General features: G+C 44.8%; 2 protein-coding genes across 2 annotated transcripts in view; one reads left to right on the forward strand and one right to left on the reverse strand.

Annotated features, from left to right (window-relative positions):
- Positions 1–12,042, forward strand: part of myripb (myosin VIIA and Rab interacting protein b) — a 21,462-nt gene extending 9,420 nt beyond the window's left edge. Inside the window, exons 7-15 of the mRNA XM_060045809.1 lie at positions 1–289; positions 947–1,096; positions 1,437–2,210; positions 2,600–2,656; positions 5,249–5,446; positions 6,793–6,954; positions 7,626–7,715; positions 7,922–7,982; positions 9,487–12,042. The exon at positions 1–289 is cut by the window's left edge and continues 397 nt beyond it. Of these exons, the coding sequence (XP_059901792.1) occupies positions 1–289; positions 947–1,096; positions 1,437–2,210; positions 2,600–2,656; positions 5,249–5,446; positions 6,793–6,954; positions 7,626–7,715; positions 7,922–7,982; positions 9,487–9,524 (1,819 nt within the window). The 3' untranslated portion in view covers positions 9,525–12,042. The remainder of the gene's footprint in view (positions 290–946; positions 1,097–1,436; positions 2,211–2,599; positions 2,657–5,248; positions 5,447–6,792; positions 6,955–7,625; positions 7,716–7,921; positions 7,983–9,486) is intronic.
- Positions 12,043–12,242: 200 nt separating this feature from the next.
- Positions 12,243–14,737, reverse strand: prlh2 (prolactin releasing hormone 2). The gene is made up of 3 exons (XM_060044940.1): positions 14,624–14,737; positions 14,210–14,397; positions 12,243–12,694 (listed from the first exon to the last, which is right to left on the reverse strand). Exons 2-3 carry the CDS (start codon positions 14,355–14,357, stop codon positions 12,489–12,491), a joined length of 354 nt encoding a protein of 117 aa, XP_059900923.1. The 5' UTR covers positions 14,358–14,397; positions 14,624–14,737; the 3' UTR covers positions 12,243–12,488.
- Positions 14,738–17,699: the final 2,962 nt, after the last annotated feature.

Here is a 17,699-nt window from a genome sequence, read left to right on the forward strand (position 1 = left end):
GCCGTCAGGGAGGCGGTCCGACTCCGAGACGTTGAACGCCTCGGACCCCGAGGCGCCGGGCTGCGCCCGCCCTGGCACCAAGCAACCGTCCCCCAAGCAGCACCCCCGCCCGCTGAAGAAGAGGGGCCCGCCCACCCACCACCACCTGGGGGGCCACCAGAATGGGGGGGGCTACCTCCACCAGGAGGGGGGGGGCTACCTCCACCAAGAGGGGGGGGGCTACCTCCACCAGGAGGGGGGGGGCTACCAGCTGCCCCCAGAGGCGCTGGACGTGAACTTTAACCCCAAGGTGACGTAGTCGTCTCTCGTTCCTGAAGTTCAAATGATTAAGAGTGATATTTATATATATATAAATAAATATCACTCTTAATATATGGGTATATATATAAACATATATATATTTTATATTATTCTGGTAACTTCCAGTATCTGAATAATACCTGGAAGAACCCGACGATCCCTGCGTGCGTTAACAGTCGTGGTGGTAATGCTTAACTCACCCTAAACCTAACGGTGTTAATGGTTAACTAACCCTAACGGTGGTAATGGTTAACTAACCCTAACCCTAACGCTGGTAATGGTTGACTAACCCTAACCCTAACGGTGGTAATGGTTAACTAACCCTAACGCTGGTAATGGTTGACTAACCCTAACCCTAACGGTGGTAATGGTTAACTAACCCTAACCTTGGTAATGGTTAACTAACCCTAACCCTGGTAATGGTTGACTAACCCTAACCCTAACGGTGGTAATGGTTAACTAACCCTAACCCTAACGGTGGTAATGGTTAACTAACCCTAACCTTGGTAATGGTTAACTAACCCTAACCCTGGTAATGGTTGACTAACCCTAACGGTGGTAATGGTTATAATGGTTAGCTAACCCTAACCCTAACGCTGGTAATGGTTAACTAACCCTAACCCTGGTAATGGTTGAACCCGTCCAGGTGATGGGAGACAGCAGCGGGGCGGAGGAGAGCGCCAGCGACTCCGTTCGAAGGTCACGCAGACGCAGGAAGAGCAAGAGAGAGTCTCCATCGGAGCAGAGCCGGCCCGGGGGGCCGGGTCACACGCCCACCGTCCACCCACTGATCCGGGTACGTACCTCTGATAACCGCTTTGTTAAACCCCCAAAAGTACTTGTATTTTCTAGTCATCTCCCAGCTCCTAAGTTTAGCAAAGATAGTTTTTTTCTTGTAAACACTCAGTTCGGCCAGACGGTGGCATCAGATCACTTTATTGATGTAGCTGAGAAACCTGCTTGTGTACTTCTTTCTTCTACACCTGTTGCATTCATTCAGATGCCTGAGATGTTAATCAAGATTCTAGTCATTAGATTGTAAGATCTGTTAGTGGGTGGCCATTAGGCCCGGTAACCCTGGTGACTACGGCCTCCTCTGACTGGTCCTGGCTCCGCCCTTCCACGTTCCTCTGTAGGAGAACAGCGGCATCCTGCTCAGTGCCATGCTGAAGAGGAGCCTTAGCCAGGATCAGCCCGGCCCCGGGGCCCCGCCCTCACCCCTCTCCCCGCCCGGGCCCCCGGGGGCCCCCGAAGAGGGGTTCTTCAACTCTGAGGCCACAGAGAGAGACCCGGACACGCTGGCCCCTCACCTGACCCCCGGCAGCCTGGGAGCCCGGGAGGGGGGCCCGAGGAGGCCCCAGCCGGGGCCGCAGCCGGGGCCGCAGGCGGCCCGCCGCTCACCCAACGACACGTGGGGCCCGAGCTCGTCGGAGGACGAAAGAGTCCGGCGGCCCCCCGACCGAGCGACGGACGGAGACGGCGCCGCGCCGGGAGAGCGTGAAGAAGAAGAGAGGGCGAAGCACGGGACCGCGGAGAAGAGGCGGCGACAAACGGCGAGCGACCCCACGCCGGACAGCAGCCGGACCCCGGGACCCGCCCTCGGCCCCGGCCGACGAGAGGGGCCCGCGGCGGCCCGGTCTGCGAAGGATGTGGGAGGCTCGGGGAGGGGGAAGAGGTCGGGGGAGAACGGAGGGACGAGCATCCGCTGCGTAGTGAGCGACCAACGCCGCCACCATCACGAGGACAAGCGGGGGAAGACGGCGGAGAGGCGAGGGGAGCGCAGGCAGAGTCTGAGGCAGCAGAAAAGGGGTGCGGAAAAGAAGGAGGCAGAGGGGCCGGGGCCCAGTGGGGCGAGGGGTTCGCCTGCGGTGACAGCGTGCGCCCTGGAGGGGGTGCTGTTGGGTGGAAAGGTGAGGACAAACGGAGAACGCACACGCATTTGTGTTTAGGAACCATGTCTAGATAGTCTATTTCTAATTTGTAGTCCTCGTCAGCCTTCATCAATCCTGTCTGCTTTGCTTTTGATTTGAGCCGCCTCTCTTTGCTCATGTTTTCCTGTTTTTTGTCTCTCCTTCGTTTGCTGCCATTCATTCATCTGCGCTTGGTGTTTGTGTGTGTGTGTGTGTGTCTGTCTGTCTGTCTCTCTGTCTTTCTGTCTCTCTGTCTTTCTGTGTGTGTGTGTGTGTGTGTGTGTGTGTGTGTGTGTGTGTGTGTGTGTGTGTGTGTGTGTGTGTGTGTGTGTGTGTGTGTGTGTGTGTGTGTGTGTGTGTGTGTGTGTGTACACGTGTACACACGCAAGGAGGGACAGCATGATTGGGAGCTGCAGCAGCGGCTTCACTCTCTCACACAGCAACAGGTGAGAACGGAAGAGTCACAAACACATTCTGCTCTACACGCACACACCAGGCTGGAGCTGGAGGCTGGAGCAGGAGGCTACAGCCGCCGGCATAAGGAAACTCATGGGGAAACCTTGTAGGCAGTAGCTGCCGGTTCAAATCCCTGTCTTCCCCTAGCCAAGCGTCAAAGTGTCCCTGAGCAAGACATACAAGGCCAGCCGCTCCAAATGGCTGCCAGCCTTCAAGGTTGACCCTGCAGGTGGTCAATGAATGGGAGGATGTGAGGCAGGGATGGTGAAGCGCTTTGCATGGCGAGAGGACTGAAAAGACCTTTATTAATCCCCTCTAAAACCTTGTTGACATCATCGCCAGCGTTTAGCTAACCCACCGAGCGGCAGATCAATAAGGGTTAGGGTTAGGGCTAACCCTAACCCTACCGAGCGGCAGATCAATAAGGGTTAGGGTTAGGGCTAACCCTAATCCTACCGAGCGGCAGATCAATAAGGGTTAGGGTTAGGGCTAACCCTAATCCTACCGAGCGGCAGATCAATAAGGGTTAGCCATTGTGGCGATGTCCTGGATGCGTGCTACCTGTTTGTATGAGTTGGCCTATAGTGTCATGATGTGGGTGGCTGAATGAGCTTGAGTTACTTACGCACACACATTAGAATCGTGTGTGAATGAATAATATTGCACAATGCCTGTGTGACTCATCCACGGATTGCATCTATATTTATTCCCGTTTCACCGTTTTTTATTTTATAAAACGCATACAGGGATATTAGCGCTGGTGTCTTAGTGACTGCTCGTGTTTGTTTACCTTTTTTTTTATTATTATTTTGATCAGTCACCATGGTTATTCCAAGGGAAGGACGCAAAACGTGTCCTTTTAAAGGAACACAGGATTCGGCATTGAAGTGTAGTTGTTAGCTTAATTCACACAATGTGTTCAACCAAATAAAAATCGTGTTATATTTATAACCAATCCGATTTTTTAGATTGATGGTTGATCCCAATTACATCCGAGAAACAGAGATGGCGCTAGAACACAAACATTTTATTTAATTTTATTTTTATTTTAAACATTTTCAGTCCCTGACAGTGGATCGTCCATGGTTGATCCCAGCGACCACCATTAGTCCTAATACTTTCGAGGCTTGAGTTAGTATTTCATATGTTGACCATGTCCTCCTTTGTACTGGACCAGAGCGCCCCCTCTCCCCAGGCCGTAGCCATTTGTTAATCGACCAGTCACAACCTCTCAAAGTTCTTCAGTGATGTTTTCGTCTTCTTCATCCTCATACTTGATTAAAAGAAAGAAAGATGAAAGGTCTGGTTCTCTCTCTCTCTCTCGCTCTCTCTGTCTCTCTCTCTCGCTCTCTCGCTCTCTCGCTCTCACTCTCTCGCTCTCTCGTTCTCGATGTTCCTGTTATGTGTTGAATGTCTCTCTCCCTCTACACTAATCTAACCTCATGGTCCTCTTTAATGGGGCCCATGTTAAAGTCATCGTTTCTCACACAGCCTGGATGAGAGGAATCAATTCAGAACCTTAGTGTTAGTGATCAAAGCTTCGCCATGGAACTAATGCATTATTGGATTACATTCATCTCTCTCTTCTACCTGTTATAGAAAAACATCTACATTAGCTTTGGTCTTTTGGTCTTTAAAGCCCTAACCCTAAACCTAAACCTAACCCTAAACATCTACATTAGCTTTGGTCTTTGGGACTTTGAAGTCGGGGTATGCAAGTTATTTTAAGAGGCATTGTTTGTCATTTTTGTTGAAATTCTCTTAACATACCCGACCACAAACAATCAATCAAATGCTCTGGCAAAAACCAAGAAAAGATCTGGTATCTGTCAACGTCACAGGCCTGCACTAAACCGTCTGATGATTAAAATCGGCCCGACTGGAATGATTGGATGGCTTGCCTGTCTGTTTACCTACCTGGTTACTGTTTACCTAGTCTCGCAAAGCCAGACCAAACTACAGCAAGTAGAATGGTCTGGAACCATGCTACCTCGAGCCGTCTATCCGTGGGGAAACTGGGCGGGCCTGTTTTTATTTCTTTAAACCAATCACAATCGTCTAGGGCGGGGCTAAGCCCGGGAAGCAGCAGCGGTGTCCATGCAAAATAGTGCCTGAGGGGGAGTGGCTTTCGAGGCCTGAGGAGGTGAATCTATCGGACTCGGTTCTCCTAATTGCTTCCAAATTGAGAAATGTTGTTGAATTTGGTGATAAACGTCTCAGTACATTTATATGTCATGTACATTTATTAAAGCAATCTTTTATATTCCTTATTCATCATCACTAGTTGACAAATCAACCTCCATTGACTGCAAAAGGAATCGTAAAAATAAACAATATGAACTTACTACAATGGGGAAAACAATGATATTTTCCCCATAACCTTTTCTGTCTCTTGTTGTGTGTGTGCGTGCGGGCCTGCCTGCCTGTGTGTGTGTGTGTGTGTGTGTGTGTGTGTGTGTGTGGGCGTGCCTGTGTGTGTGTGAGTGTTTGTGTGTGTGTGTGTGTGTGTGCGCGCATGTGTGGGCGTGTGTGTGTGTGTGTGTGTGTGTGTGTGCGTGCCCGCTTGTTGTGTGTGTGAGCAGCAGCAGTTCTCTGCGGCGTCCCTGTGCAGCATCACCACAGAAGTGCTGAAGGTCCTGAACGCCACGGAGGATCTGATCGGGGAGGCGGGCCGTGTGGACAGCTTCACCACGCCCTCCGAGTCCATGAGCGCCTCCCCCATCTCAAGCTGCTCCGACACCAGCCGCCTGGAGAACAGGCTCACCAAGATGGAGCAGAACGTAGGCATCACTAACCCTGACGTGACCCTAATCCCGACCCTGACCCTAACCCTGGCCCTAGCCCTGACCCTAACCCTGACCTTGACCCTATCCCTGACCCTAACCCTGACCCTAACCCTGACCCTGACCCTAACCCTGACCCTAGCCCTGTCCCTAACCCTGACCCTAACCCTGACCCTGACCCTGACCCTGACCCTGACCCTAGCCCTGACCCTAGCCCTGACCCTGACCCTGGCCCTCACCCTAATCCTGACCCTAGCCCTGACCCTGACCCTGACCCTAGCCCTGACCCTAACCCTAACCCTGACCCTGTGGTAGAAATTAATGAGTATATTCTATGGTAACCCATGATTATTATTATGCCTTATATATATTAATGGTAGAAGACACATGATACCTGCAGAGCCTGGATTCAGAACAGATGGTGGGACACATGAGCAGGTTGACCTCAGCCTTCAGCCCTATGATTATTTTGACTACAGAGTTAATGCATGCTGGCCTCAGACTGGTGTCCAAAATCACTTTTGTTGATAATATTCTGAGACTGATGATTGATGAAGATTGACGTGGGCGGAAACCCCCACTGGACAAAGAAATTCTTGTGTGTATGCGTGTATAAAGGAGAAGCTGGGACCGGTGTTCGGGCAGTGACTCTGCAGACCCACTCAGGCTGTTGTCGTTGTTGTTTTTCTTCACGATAAAGTCTTTTTTCAATTCTTGCTCCGGACCCCTCGATTTCTTTTACACTCTCTCTCTCAAATTAGTCTAAGTGTTTTAAATCTCGATTAATCTTCGACAACCCTAGCCCTGACCCTGACCCTGACCCTAACCCTGACCCTGACCCTAACCCTAACCCTGACCCTGACCCTAACCTTGTCCCTGAGCCTGACCCTAAACTGTTAAACCTTTAACCCATAGCACATAAGTGTATAACCCCTTCTGTTAGCTTCAATTATTTAAAAGTGTGGTCACTTTATGTGTATGTCATTATAGCTGACATTAAAGCTGTTCAATTATTAGGGTCATAGCAATGATGTATCAGTCATGAATGTGTTCAAGATGGTAATTAGACCGGATAGTGTAGTGGCTAAGAGGGTGATGATGACAGTGATTGACATCCTTGATTACTGCATATGAAATAGACTATGCTAATACTTTTGAGGGTGTGAGTTTGCTTTTGTGGTTTGCTTATTTTTTAGCGTAGAATTATAATTCTCCCAAAGTTTCACCACAACAAGGAATCCCATTTCCCTTTCAACATTATACTCCAACTCTACATTTGAATTGTGCCCCATTTGAATGAGCTTCTCCTCACAGTTTGACGCGTGACCGTTCCTCCACCGCAGGTGTACTTGGCTGCTAGTGCGGTGTACGGCCTGGAGGGGGCGCTGGGGGACCTGGAGGAGTGCGCTCGTAGCATTAGCAGCGGCACCACGGACACGGAGCTGGCCTTCCTGGAGGACCAGGTGGCCACCGCTGCTGCGCAGGTGCAGCAGTCCGAACTCCAGGTAGTCCAGCTGCCAGACACCGGGACCAGTAACTGGACAAAACCACGATTCCTTATTATTACCGCTGTGAACTCATATCAGTCTTTTCATTTTTTTTTTTTTTTACCCTCAGACAACTTCTGATTATTTATTTTTATACCTTTGGCTATTTTGGATTTCTTTTTAGGGACATATTTTGTTGCATTGGTCACACAGATGTCTAATTCCTTGTCATAAAAATCCATCATGAAATAAGTGCTATTTTATTCTGCAAGTTTAGACCCATTTTGACTTGACCTGAGGATCCATAAAAGGAACAATATATTAAATATATTATATATATATAACATATATATTATATAAGTGGAATTATTGACAGGGTCGCCATTAAGAAACACAAATACTTACATTTCTGTTATGCATATTTTACTTCACTGACTAAAGGTCTACTTGTCAAAAGAATAAAACTATGTAGGATTCCTAATCTAATCCTACATAATCAAGGGGGGCTACTTAATCAGGCAAATCCTTCTCGTAGGCACTCGTTAGTTTGATTCTGATTGGTGCTAATTGGGTTCAACTGATGACACGAACGATGTTCTGTCGATGACGTGACGGGTTGTTTCATATCGGACAGTGTTGTGTTTGCTACAGACCATAACTAGTATAATTGACGGGTTGTTTCTCTCCAGATCTCCAACATCGAGGCCCGGATATCGGCTCTGAAGACAGCTGGCCTGAATGTTACTGCCTGTAATCGCTTCTCCAAGTATAAGCCAAAGGTATCTTTCAGTTCTGACCCTATACAGTGTATTCGAAACACCAGTGGTAGACAATGTTGATTCTCAGAGTTTATTTTATTACATCTTAGCTTACACAAGTACACAAGAGTACAGTTCTTAAGGCTTGGTTCCTCAACCGTCTACCTGACCTTCTGTGTAATAAGCTGCCTCTCCATATTTACTGAGCTCCATGTTTCTCCCTACAGCCTCAAACCCTGGACTCATCACGCCATCAAAGGAGGAAGCTCCCTGCGCCTCCACTGAAAGGTACAGAGCCGTCGTCAGTGGTTTGGTTAGGGTTAGGGTTAGGGTAACCCTAACCCTAACCCTAACCCTAGTTATGGAGCTCACAGGCTGCCTGGTTTACAATGCTGAAGCCAAGGTTAACTGCAGGTACTTTTAAAGAACTGTGAATATCCTTCTGTGAACCAAGCAGTTTGAATTAGTCATTGCTTTGACTAAAACATTTCTGGTTCAGAGGGCATCATTATTAATATAATTATTATATAATTAAAATTAGTAACATTAAATTGCCTTATATTGCAAGTCTGGCTGATGTTCAGTGTTTTAATATATCCTTAACTTAAGATGCTGACAATGTCAAAAAGATCAACTCTTCTTTTGAAACTGTAAAAAAAATATAATGGGTTTTTTAACATACATTCACTTTCAAAAATCGAAAGGCTGAATTGCGTGACATATTGCTAGCCAAGAAACACTCCTAAGGCTGTGTGTATGCTGTGTGTCATGCCTATGTTCACTTTACTGGACTTTAATTAGCTGGTCATCTTAAAGTAGGTAAACAGAACATAGTGTCCGTTCATGTGTGTGTATGTGTGGATATGTTTGTGTGTATTTTTGTGTTTGTCTGTAAGTAAGTATTGATCACCGTTCAATGTTCCACCCCCTCTCTCACATCAGGTTTGTGTTTTTGCGTGCTTGGATGTGTGTCTGTGCTCACATTATTACCATGTATTTGAATAAATAAGTGTCTGCGTGTGTATGTGTGTGTTTGTCCTTGAGAGAAAGAGAAGACAGAGGGAATAGGAGAAGAACAGGAATAAGACTTGATATACAATTCATGCTCAAAGCCTAGTTAGACGAGGACCTACTAAAACGTAGCATGGTTAACTTCATTAAGTTTGAAGCAAGTTAATGGGAGCACAAGAGAATATAAAGGGAGCCTGGCTACTTTACCTAATGATAAGGAGTCGGCCCTTCTCATCTGTACAATGAAAAGCTCTCTCTCCCTCGGAGACGGATGCACAATGGCTCTGATTCAGCTCCCAGAGAGGGAGAGGACACAGGCCAGCTCAACCTGATGACGGAGCCGCGTAATCAAAGCTCTGATTTCAGCTTAAAAGCCTCTTTAACGGCTCTCCCACACAATGACTGGGAAGGCCGTGTGATGTTGTAATCACTAAGCATGGTCTATCTCCACACAAGTATGCACACATGCACACACATGCAAGCACGCACACACGCACATATTTAAACTGACATGCACACACACACACACACAAAAGTGCATGCATGCACACACATGCAAGCAAACATAAACAGGCACACTCGTACACACACAGATACACAAACGCACACACATACACACACACACACACACACGTGACACACTCACACACACGCATACAACCACACACACACACACACACCCATGATGCACTCCCACACACAACCTTTAGTATGACGTGTTGTGTAAAAAAACAGATATAAAAGATTTAAAAAATTGTGTTGTGAAAATCTCTGATTTCAGAAAAGCTGGATCAGGAGCAGCAGGTGCTTTGGCCCTAGCAGTGGACGGGGGCCCTCTGGAACCTCTGCCTTGATCCAGCGTCTGACTCCTCGCTCCAGGGCCCTGAAAGAGGTTTGGGGGGAGGGGGCCACAACCTGTCCAGGGCCAGCTAGTCCACCCAGTCCACTGTGCTCTCTGAAGTCATCCAGGCAGGACACCCCTTCCCCCGACCCCACAACCCCTCACTGTTTCATCAGCGTCTCCCTTGTCCCACCTAGCTAAGCACCCCCCCTTCCCCGCCACGCCCTTTGATTCAGGCTGAGGTTGTGGAGGGGGGCGTCTTTCTGACAGCGACTCTGCCTTAAACTCCACACTCTGCTGGGTGACTTTTCAAACGTGAAATTACTTGAGTTAGGGCTAACCCTAACCCTAACCCAAACTTAGTCGAGTTAGGGCTAACCCTAACCCCAACCCAAACAACCCAAAACAGCGGCCCACAAAAACTCTCATTTTCTATCCGTGTTTCAAGTGTAAAAAATTAAGTTGTGAGGTAGAAAACAAACCCTATGTGATGGCGTACGTGATGAAGTGAAGTGAGGTCGAATTATTTTATACAGCCTTTTATTTGAATGTTTCGTCCACTTAGATGCCAGGGGCTATCAGAAGATCCATACCGAGCCATATTGTATAAAAGGCATGACTACGTCACTAAAAACGTCTCTGCTATAATTCGGAACCTACTATTATGTGTTTTTTACGACTTTGAAGGACAGCGATACTTGCTGTTATTCTTTAACTGAAAAAACACATATTGAAATCCATTGTTGAGAGATGTCTTTACCGTCAGGGCCAACTCCTATTTAGACCTCAAACCAACCTATTACAACTGATGTGCAGCAATAAATATGGACAGCAAAGCACATATCTGGAGGATGAATAATGATATTGTGTGATGGTCCTCTTAATTGCTTTATTAAACAAAATGTAGTGGATGATACTGCCCAACACCACAGCCTTACGCGTTGAGATTTAAAACGTGCTGCACAAGTAATACACAACGAATGATTAAGAAACTGCAACCCCACGAAGACGAGAATCAAGTGTGAAGAATAAGGCAGTTTTTCCATTAATGTGACTTTGGGGCTATGGTCTGAAATAAGGTCTAAAATAAGAATAATTAGTAGAGTAGAGGAGAGCTTTTTTCCCTGTGGTATTCTTTCCATGAATGTCATTTTTTTTATCCATCTTTTCCCTTTTTCCACTGTGTTTTCAGTTTGATTTTGAAACTCTGCTGCCTTTTATTTGAACGAAGGTTTTCCACCTTTTTGTTTACACCTCTGACTGTTTATGTTGAAATTCTTCCTGAAAGATTTATACATAATAGTGTCTGACGTGCTTTTTAACTAATGCCATGAAACCATGATTTTGTTACGAGCAACTTATTTTTCTACTTTTTGGAACGTTTTTATGCAGTACCAATGAACCAAGTTATTTTTAAACTTCTGGCTTTTATTCTCCTCTTAAATCCTGGATCCTGTTTTATTTTTTTATTTTTATGTCTCAGAGTGCTTTCAGTGTAATACTGCATTTACCATTCGCAAGTTTGCTCATAGTGGTAGTCCAAAATAAAAACAGTACTGGCTGCTAAAGCTTATTGATAACTGTTACCATTTCCATAAAGTATCTTCAACTATTACAAAACAACAAAAAAACATTACTGCACTCACACTGTGGCCACATTTATTAATTACATTTCAGTAAATCATATGCAATATTGTCAAATGTTTTGCTAGGTAATTGTAGTCTGGGGGATGATGCCCTATTGGATGATTTTAAATGCCCAAGATGTCGCAAACGTCTCTCTCTTTCTCTCTTCGAATGCCCTTTCCACCCTTAGCCGGTGGTCTGTCCCCTTTCCTTTGCAACGTATGCTCCCCAAAGGTGTCATTATGTAAAGAAAAGCATGTATCTGGTTTTAAATCGATGTACAAACTCATTAGTGAGGACACTCACAGGGGTCCAGTTACAGTATAAGTGTTCCATATTTTTATATTGTAAAGGAAAACAAATATTTTCTCTCATCTCGGAATTTGTTAATATATGTATATGTGTGAAAATATGGAAATGATGTAGAAGGATATATATATGTATATATTATATACATATATATATATATATATGAAAAGAATCGGCCAATCATAGTTGCCCAATCTTTCAGTGTTTGTGTGTGTGCAGGAGAGTGTACAACCGTCATAACCTCTCCGGTCAGATTTTGCACTGGAATCACAAACCAAATACTAAATGAGGGTCAGCTATAGACACTATTTTATTTACCCACGCAATCAATTCAACAACACGACCCAAAGTGTTTAAATGTGCGTCTCGGACGGGAACCTGAATGTCACTAGAGTCAAAAGCAGACATTGTTTTTCTTCCATCGTAATCCGAACTGTGCGGCTACAGAGGCTGAGGTTCACCATGCCAACCCCGGGAGGGAATACTGTCATACATGTGCCATTGTTTGTTGCAATCCAAGAAAAAATGGAATATAAAATGAATAAAATCACAAAAGGTGAAGATATGCTCTCTTCACTTTTTTTTTGGGGGGGTGGGGGGGGGGACATTTTGTTTTCCCTTCATAAACTGTTGAAAGATGCAGTTGACGAAAACAATTGTGCGCCACAAAATATGCGCGTGATGCGTTCTAGTCTCTGCTTGTTTTTTTGAGTCAGGGGTTGGGGTTTTAAATTAAAACAAAACATGCTCCGCATGTGCAATGATAGCATAATGTTATTTAATAATCAACAGATTCAGCATTTTGTGATTACAGATTACAGTAACGTTTACGCGTTTACAGCTACAAATAAATGCTTTTCACAAACAACCAACAGGGTCGGGCGGAGACAATAAGCACAGATGAATCTACAGAATGGAGATAAATAACCCAAATATATCAAACGTAAGACATGAAACAAATGGAGGTGGTTTGGGGTGAAGGGTAGAAGTCCTTAGTGGGCGGGCCGTCAAGGGAGCCAATCCCGGCCCTGCTCCATGCGTGATTTCCCAGAGTCCTCCTTGTTGCGTAGCGTGTTGAGGAGGAGCTCCAGGGAGCTGAGCACGGGCTCCAGGGAGCGGCCGGCCAGCGACACCAAGCCGCTGTGCCGCTTCCCGAAGCGCCCGATGGGACGGACCCCTCGGCCCACGTACCAGAAGGGGTCTATCTCTGGACCTGCACACACACACACACACACACACACACACACACACACACACACACACACACACACACACACACAGAAACAAACAACCACACACAGAAACAAACAACCACACACAGAAACAAACAACCACACACACACACACACACACACACACAGAAACAAACAACCACACACACACACACACACACACACACAGAAACAAACAACCACACACACACACAGACACACACAGAAACCCACAACCACACACACACACACACACACACACACACACACACACACACAGAAACAAACAACCACACACACACACAGACACACACACACAGAAACCCACAACCACACACACACACACACACAGAAACAAACAACCACACACACACAGACACACACCAACACACACACACACACACGCACACACACACACACAGAAACAAACAACCACACACACACAGACACACACACACACACACACACACACACATACACACACAGAAAAAAACACACACATACACAGAAACAAACACACACACACAGAAACACACACACAGACACACGTACACACAAACAAACACAGACACACAAAAACACAGACACACACACAAACACACATACACAGACACACGCACATACACACACACACACACACACACACACACACACAGACACAACACAGACAACCCCACACACACACATGTCATCACATACATGTCATCACATACATGTGACACACGAAACAGACGTGTGTTAGATTACATCTTCACTTTTCAAATAATGACTTAAAAAAAAGAAAATATGAACAACTTTTTGGTTAAGCAGTTGCATCCATATGCATGAGTGTCCTGTTCTAGATGTAATTTGAATTAAACCAAAAAACCCAGCACATGACATCTCGTAACCGCATTTAGTAATTCAGAAACGTATCCAAAGCGACCTGCAGACAAGGCTGAGACCAATTGAGGCATCATAATCAATATTGGATTACAATGATATGCTTATTCAATGGAGGACATTGAATGTAGCTATAGATCAATAGACGCATAACAACAAACCACTCCTGTATAGTGCACAGCCCATCAACTCGAAACACAGAGTTGGACTGTTACCGACTGTCTGCTTATCACCATAATTTCATTACGATTGTCTATTAAATGTGTTATCAGCAATCATTTAAGTTGTTTGTATGATAAGTAAATAATAGGCTACAATGTGTAATTCAAAATTGAAATAGTTTTTTGTAGATTATATGGTTACAAAAATATTATCATGTTTTAGCCAGATATGAAACAAAAGAGCAAAGATATAAATAGTAGGAATTCAATTCTCAAAATTTGCTCATTTGGATTTCAGGGATGCCACCAATTAAATGCTCTTTTGACCAAACCTGGTCATGACGAGGTAAAAACAAAGATAATCAAATGTAATAAATGGGCTAGAGTTTGCTCAATGTAGTCTTAATGAACATGCACCCAATAGAAACACACAAAATCTGGTTAAAACCATGCAGTATAAAAATGTAAGCTTACTTCTGTTGTCGACATTGTGCACGATGTGGAAGTCGTGCTCAACAGTTGTGCTGTGAGCGAGGGTGACGGTGGAGGAGGTGAGGAGGAGGATGGCTAGAGCCGCGGCGAGCCAGCGGTAGGACAACAGGCACAGGCGCGTCAGCAGCATCGTCTGGGTGTTTATGTGGACCACCAAGGCACTGCAAGGGCTGTACATCAGAAACATACATCAAGGAATGGAGTAAAAGAAATGAGGCATTAGCACTGTGATTATTGTATACAGGTTGAATAGGAAATGTCACACTTTAATAACTCTATAATTCTACTCGATAATAATAGCTTTTTCAAAGATTGTTGAAGGATTTGTAAAACTTCCAATAACAATAATGCACAATCCACGCACCGACACAAAAAAATGAAAAAGAAAAAGCTTACCTTAAACTTTGGTGAGTCGCTGAGGTGAGGTACTGAAGGTTGTGGTTGGCTATTGAAGCAGGTGTGCGCGTCGCCGACTCTTATATATTTCGAGTGTTCATAGGGTCACTGATGATGAATCACATACGTCAGTGACGCCGAAGGGAAACTAGACAAAAAGATAGATTGCTACCCTCCCCCGCCACCCCCCCTACCCTTTGAAAGAAGGGAAAGGGAATTTGATGGTCTGGTTTGAAGGGTTCATGTCGTCTGGCACGTAGTCGCGCAGTTCATCAGGGAGTCAATGACACATGTGCACGACACTGAATTTTTAACTTCGGGGACACCCGAATCCCCCTCACCCACCACCACCAGCCCCGCGGGGGAGGAAACACACAAACATGTCGATGCACGGATACGCGGACGCACACCCACACACACACACACACACACACACACACACACACACACACACACACACACACACACACAAAAGCACAAAGGAGACTTTTCAGAAAGAAACCTGGGAAACTAAGGTGGGTGTTCATGAATGAAGTCATCATTAATCACTTTGATCATTAAATCTTCCACAAATAGATGCTGTGATTCAACCAAAAAATAAACTGCGAAAGTAGAATTTTGCTAAACAAACTAACACTAGTCAGGCCTTCTCCCTATCACTTTTCATCATTATCAACAAAACTCATGACCTTTTCTCCGGAAAGGTCAATGTGTTTTATTGCATCTTTCAAATAATGGAGCACAAACACGCAGCTTAGATGCCGGGCTTTACTGCTCCAATAAGATGGAGCAACATGGGGTCTGTCTAACACAGTGGTTCCCAACGTTTGACCTCAACGACATTGTCATCGAGCCCTTTCGCAGAACTCATAACGATAAATAATATATGAATGGGTCTGCTCAAATTGCGCCCCCTTGAGGCCATGGCCAGAGGGGTTCAGTGGAAAGCAAAGTCAGTGTTTACTTAGAAAGCACAAATTAAAGCTTGAGTATCCGCAATTTGGAGAACCCAGCAGGAGTCAGTCCCAACCCCTCCCATTGGGCCCCGCCCTCCAAAGCCCCTCCCCCAAAACACATGAGTTGCCTGCTAGCTTTAGCAATATGTCTGCCTAGCCTTGTGGAAGATTCAGCGCAGGTAGCCAGGTAGGTAGGCAGACCGACAGGTAGACCATCCTATCATTTCATGCAGGCCGAATACAATTATAAGGCTGTGTTGAAAGGCGTGCGACAAGCAGAGATACCCGATTTGTGTCGGAGCATTTCATTTATTGGTTGCGATCGGGATGTATAGAGAATTTCAACAAATGTGGCAAAATTGCTTATTAAATACATTTTCTACCCAAGCTTTAATACAATAACTACAATGGCAAACATATGATGGAATGCACAAAACAACACTATATTTTTAATCATAAATTGTAACACTATACGTACTGAACAATATCATTAATATATTTATTTTCAATTATTAATATTATTTGTTCTACTATTAAAAATTTCATTTATTTCAGGAATAAAATCCCACCACCCGTAGTACGCCTACCCTTGTGTAGAGGTCTGTAGGTCTATAGATCTGAGCTGTATTACCATACTGACAAAACAACAAGCCAAAACTTTAGAATAAGATCCCCAAATCATATATTGGAACAGGTTTCCTCATAATGATCTTGCATTTTTTAAAGTAAATTTTTTACATGGTTTGATTATTTTGATGTGGTTTTGTCTTTCTCTCTGTTGTTTTCCTAGTTGCTTAAAGACAGACTCATGCTTAGCATTAGGTAAAGGCGAGGGAAAAGCCGTATTGATTGAGAAAACAGTGGTGGCCGGGATGAATCATACGGAGACCTGACTGAGCCCTGGGACCTGAATCACTCCGCTTTATGTGCCCAGGTATGTGCTTTTTCTAATGAGTTCCCTCATAAATTAGAATCTGTGGATGGGGGAGAGGGGGGGAGAGAGAGAGAGAAAGAGAGAGAGAGAGAGAGAGAGAGAGAGAGAGAGAGAGAGATTAAAAGAGCTGATCTGGGGGCAGTTCATTGTAGATGCAATGTGTGTAGGTGTGTGCTGTGCGTGCACAGCACACATGTAGCTGTGTTTTAAAGAGGAATTTAGGATGTTGTTTTGTGAATGCAGTATGCCAATATACAAGCACGGCCTATACATCTAAGATAAAAGGGGGTGTTTGTATTCGCCCTCTGTGGTAGATTAGCTGTATTAGCTGCAGGTTTAGTACTGTTAACCTCTATTTATTCATCTATTTATTCAAGTTTGATTACCTCTTTAGCCGAGGTGAGTCAATACAATGTAAAACGAAATGAAAATGTTATGTAATGCATATGATTCAATCATTTGTGTATGTTGTCCTATGCATAAGTCAGGGAATGGCAGAGACGTTGAAATGGATCATTTAAATTGTATCATTGAGGGGAAAAAAGTGAATCAAGGGTTATACTAAATCAAATATGAAGATAAGATACTGAAGATAAAGATGACCATTTCAATTGTTAAATGGAGCTGTATTCATTTGTATTTTAGAAATATATAAACCACGGTTATGATTGAAAAGTACCTGGGACTGAAAAAGATTGGATGTAAAGAGCATATGTTAATGATAACGCATTTTCCCCTTAGCCTTGACCTATACCTTACTGTGGTTCTTATACCAACATCTAACGATTAGTCTGAACCGAGGCAAGGTTGGGTTGATCATGCAAAGTCAATATTATGATAAATATAATAATATGTCTGCATTTTGTGATGCAAAAATCCATATATTGTCACTTTGTTTTCAATCCCTTATAATGTCTAGCCACCTACCTTACCTCTGTCCTTAAGGTCAACACTTCCCTGATTTGATTTGGGAGGGGGTGAAACTGTTTAAATAGCTCTGTGAAACGGTGTTCTGGGCTCACTCTGCTAGAGAGGAGACTAGTGTATGCATACATTAAAATAGATGAATTGTCTGCAACTATTGTGTGCTATTTTGCATTTAGAAGTCTCATCTGTCCTAGACGCAATAACTCGTTAAGAAATACAGTAGGCCTAGTTCTTAAAGTGGAATACAGGGGGTGGGAGA

This window comes from Gadus macrocephalus, chromosome 23 (genome assembly GCF_031168955.1).
Source record: "Gadus macrocephalus chromosome 23, ASM3116895v1".
NCBI lineage: Eukaryota > Metazoa > Chordata > Actinopteri > Gadiformes > Gadidae > Gadus > Gadus macrocephalus.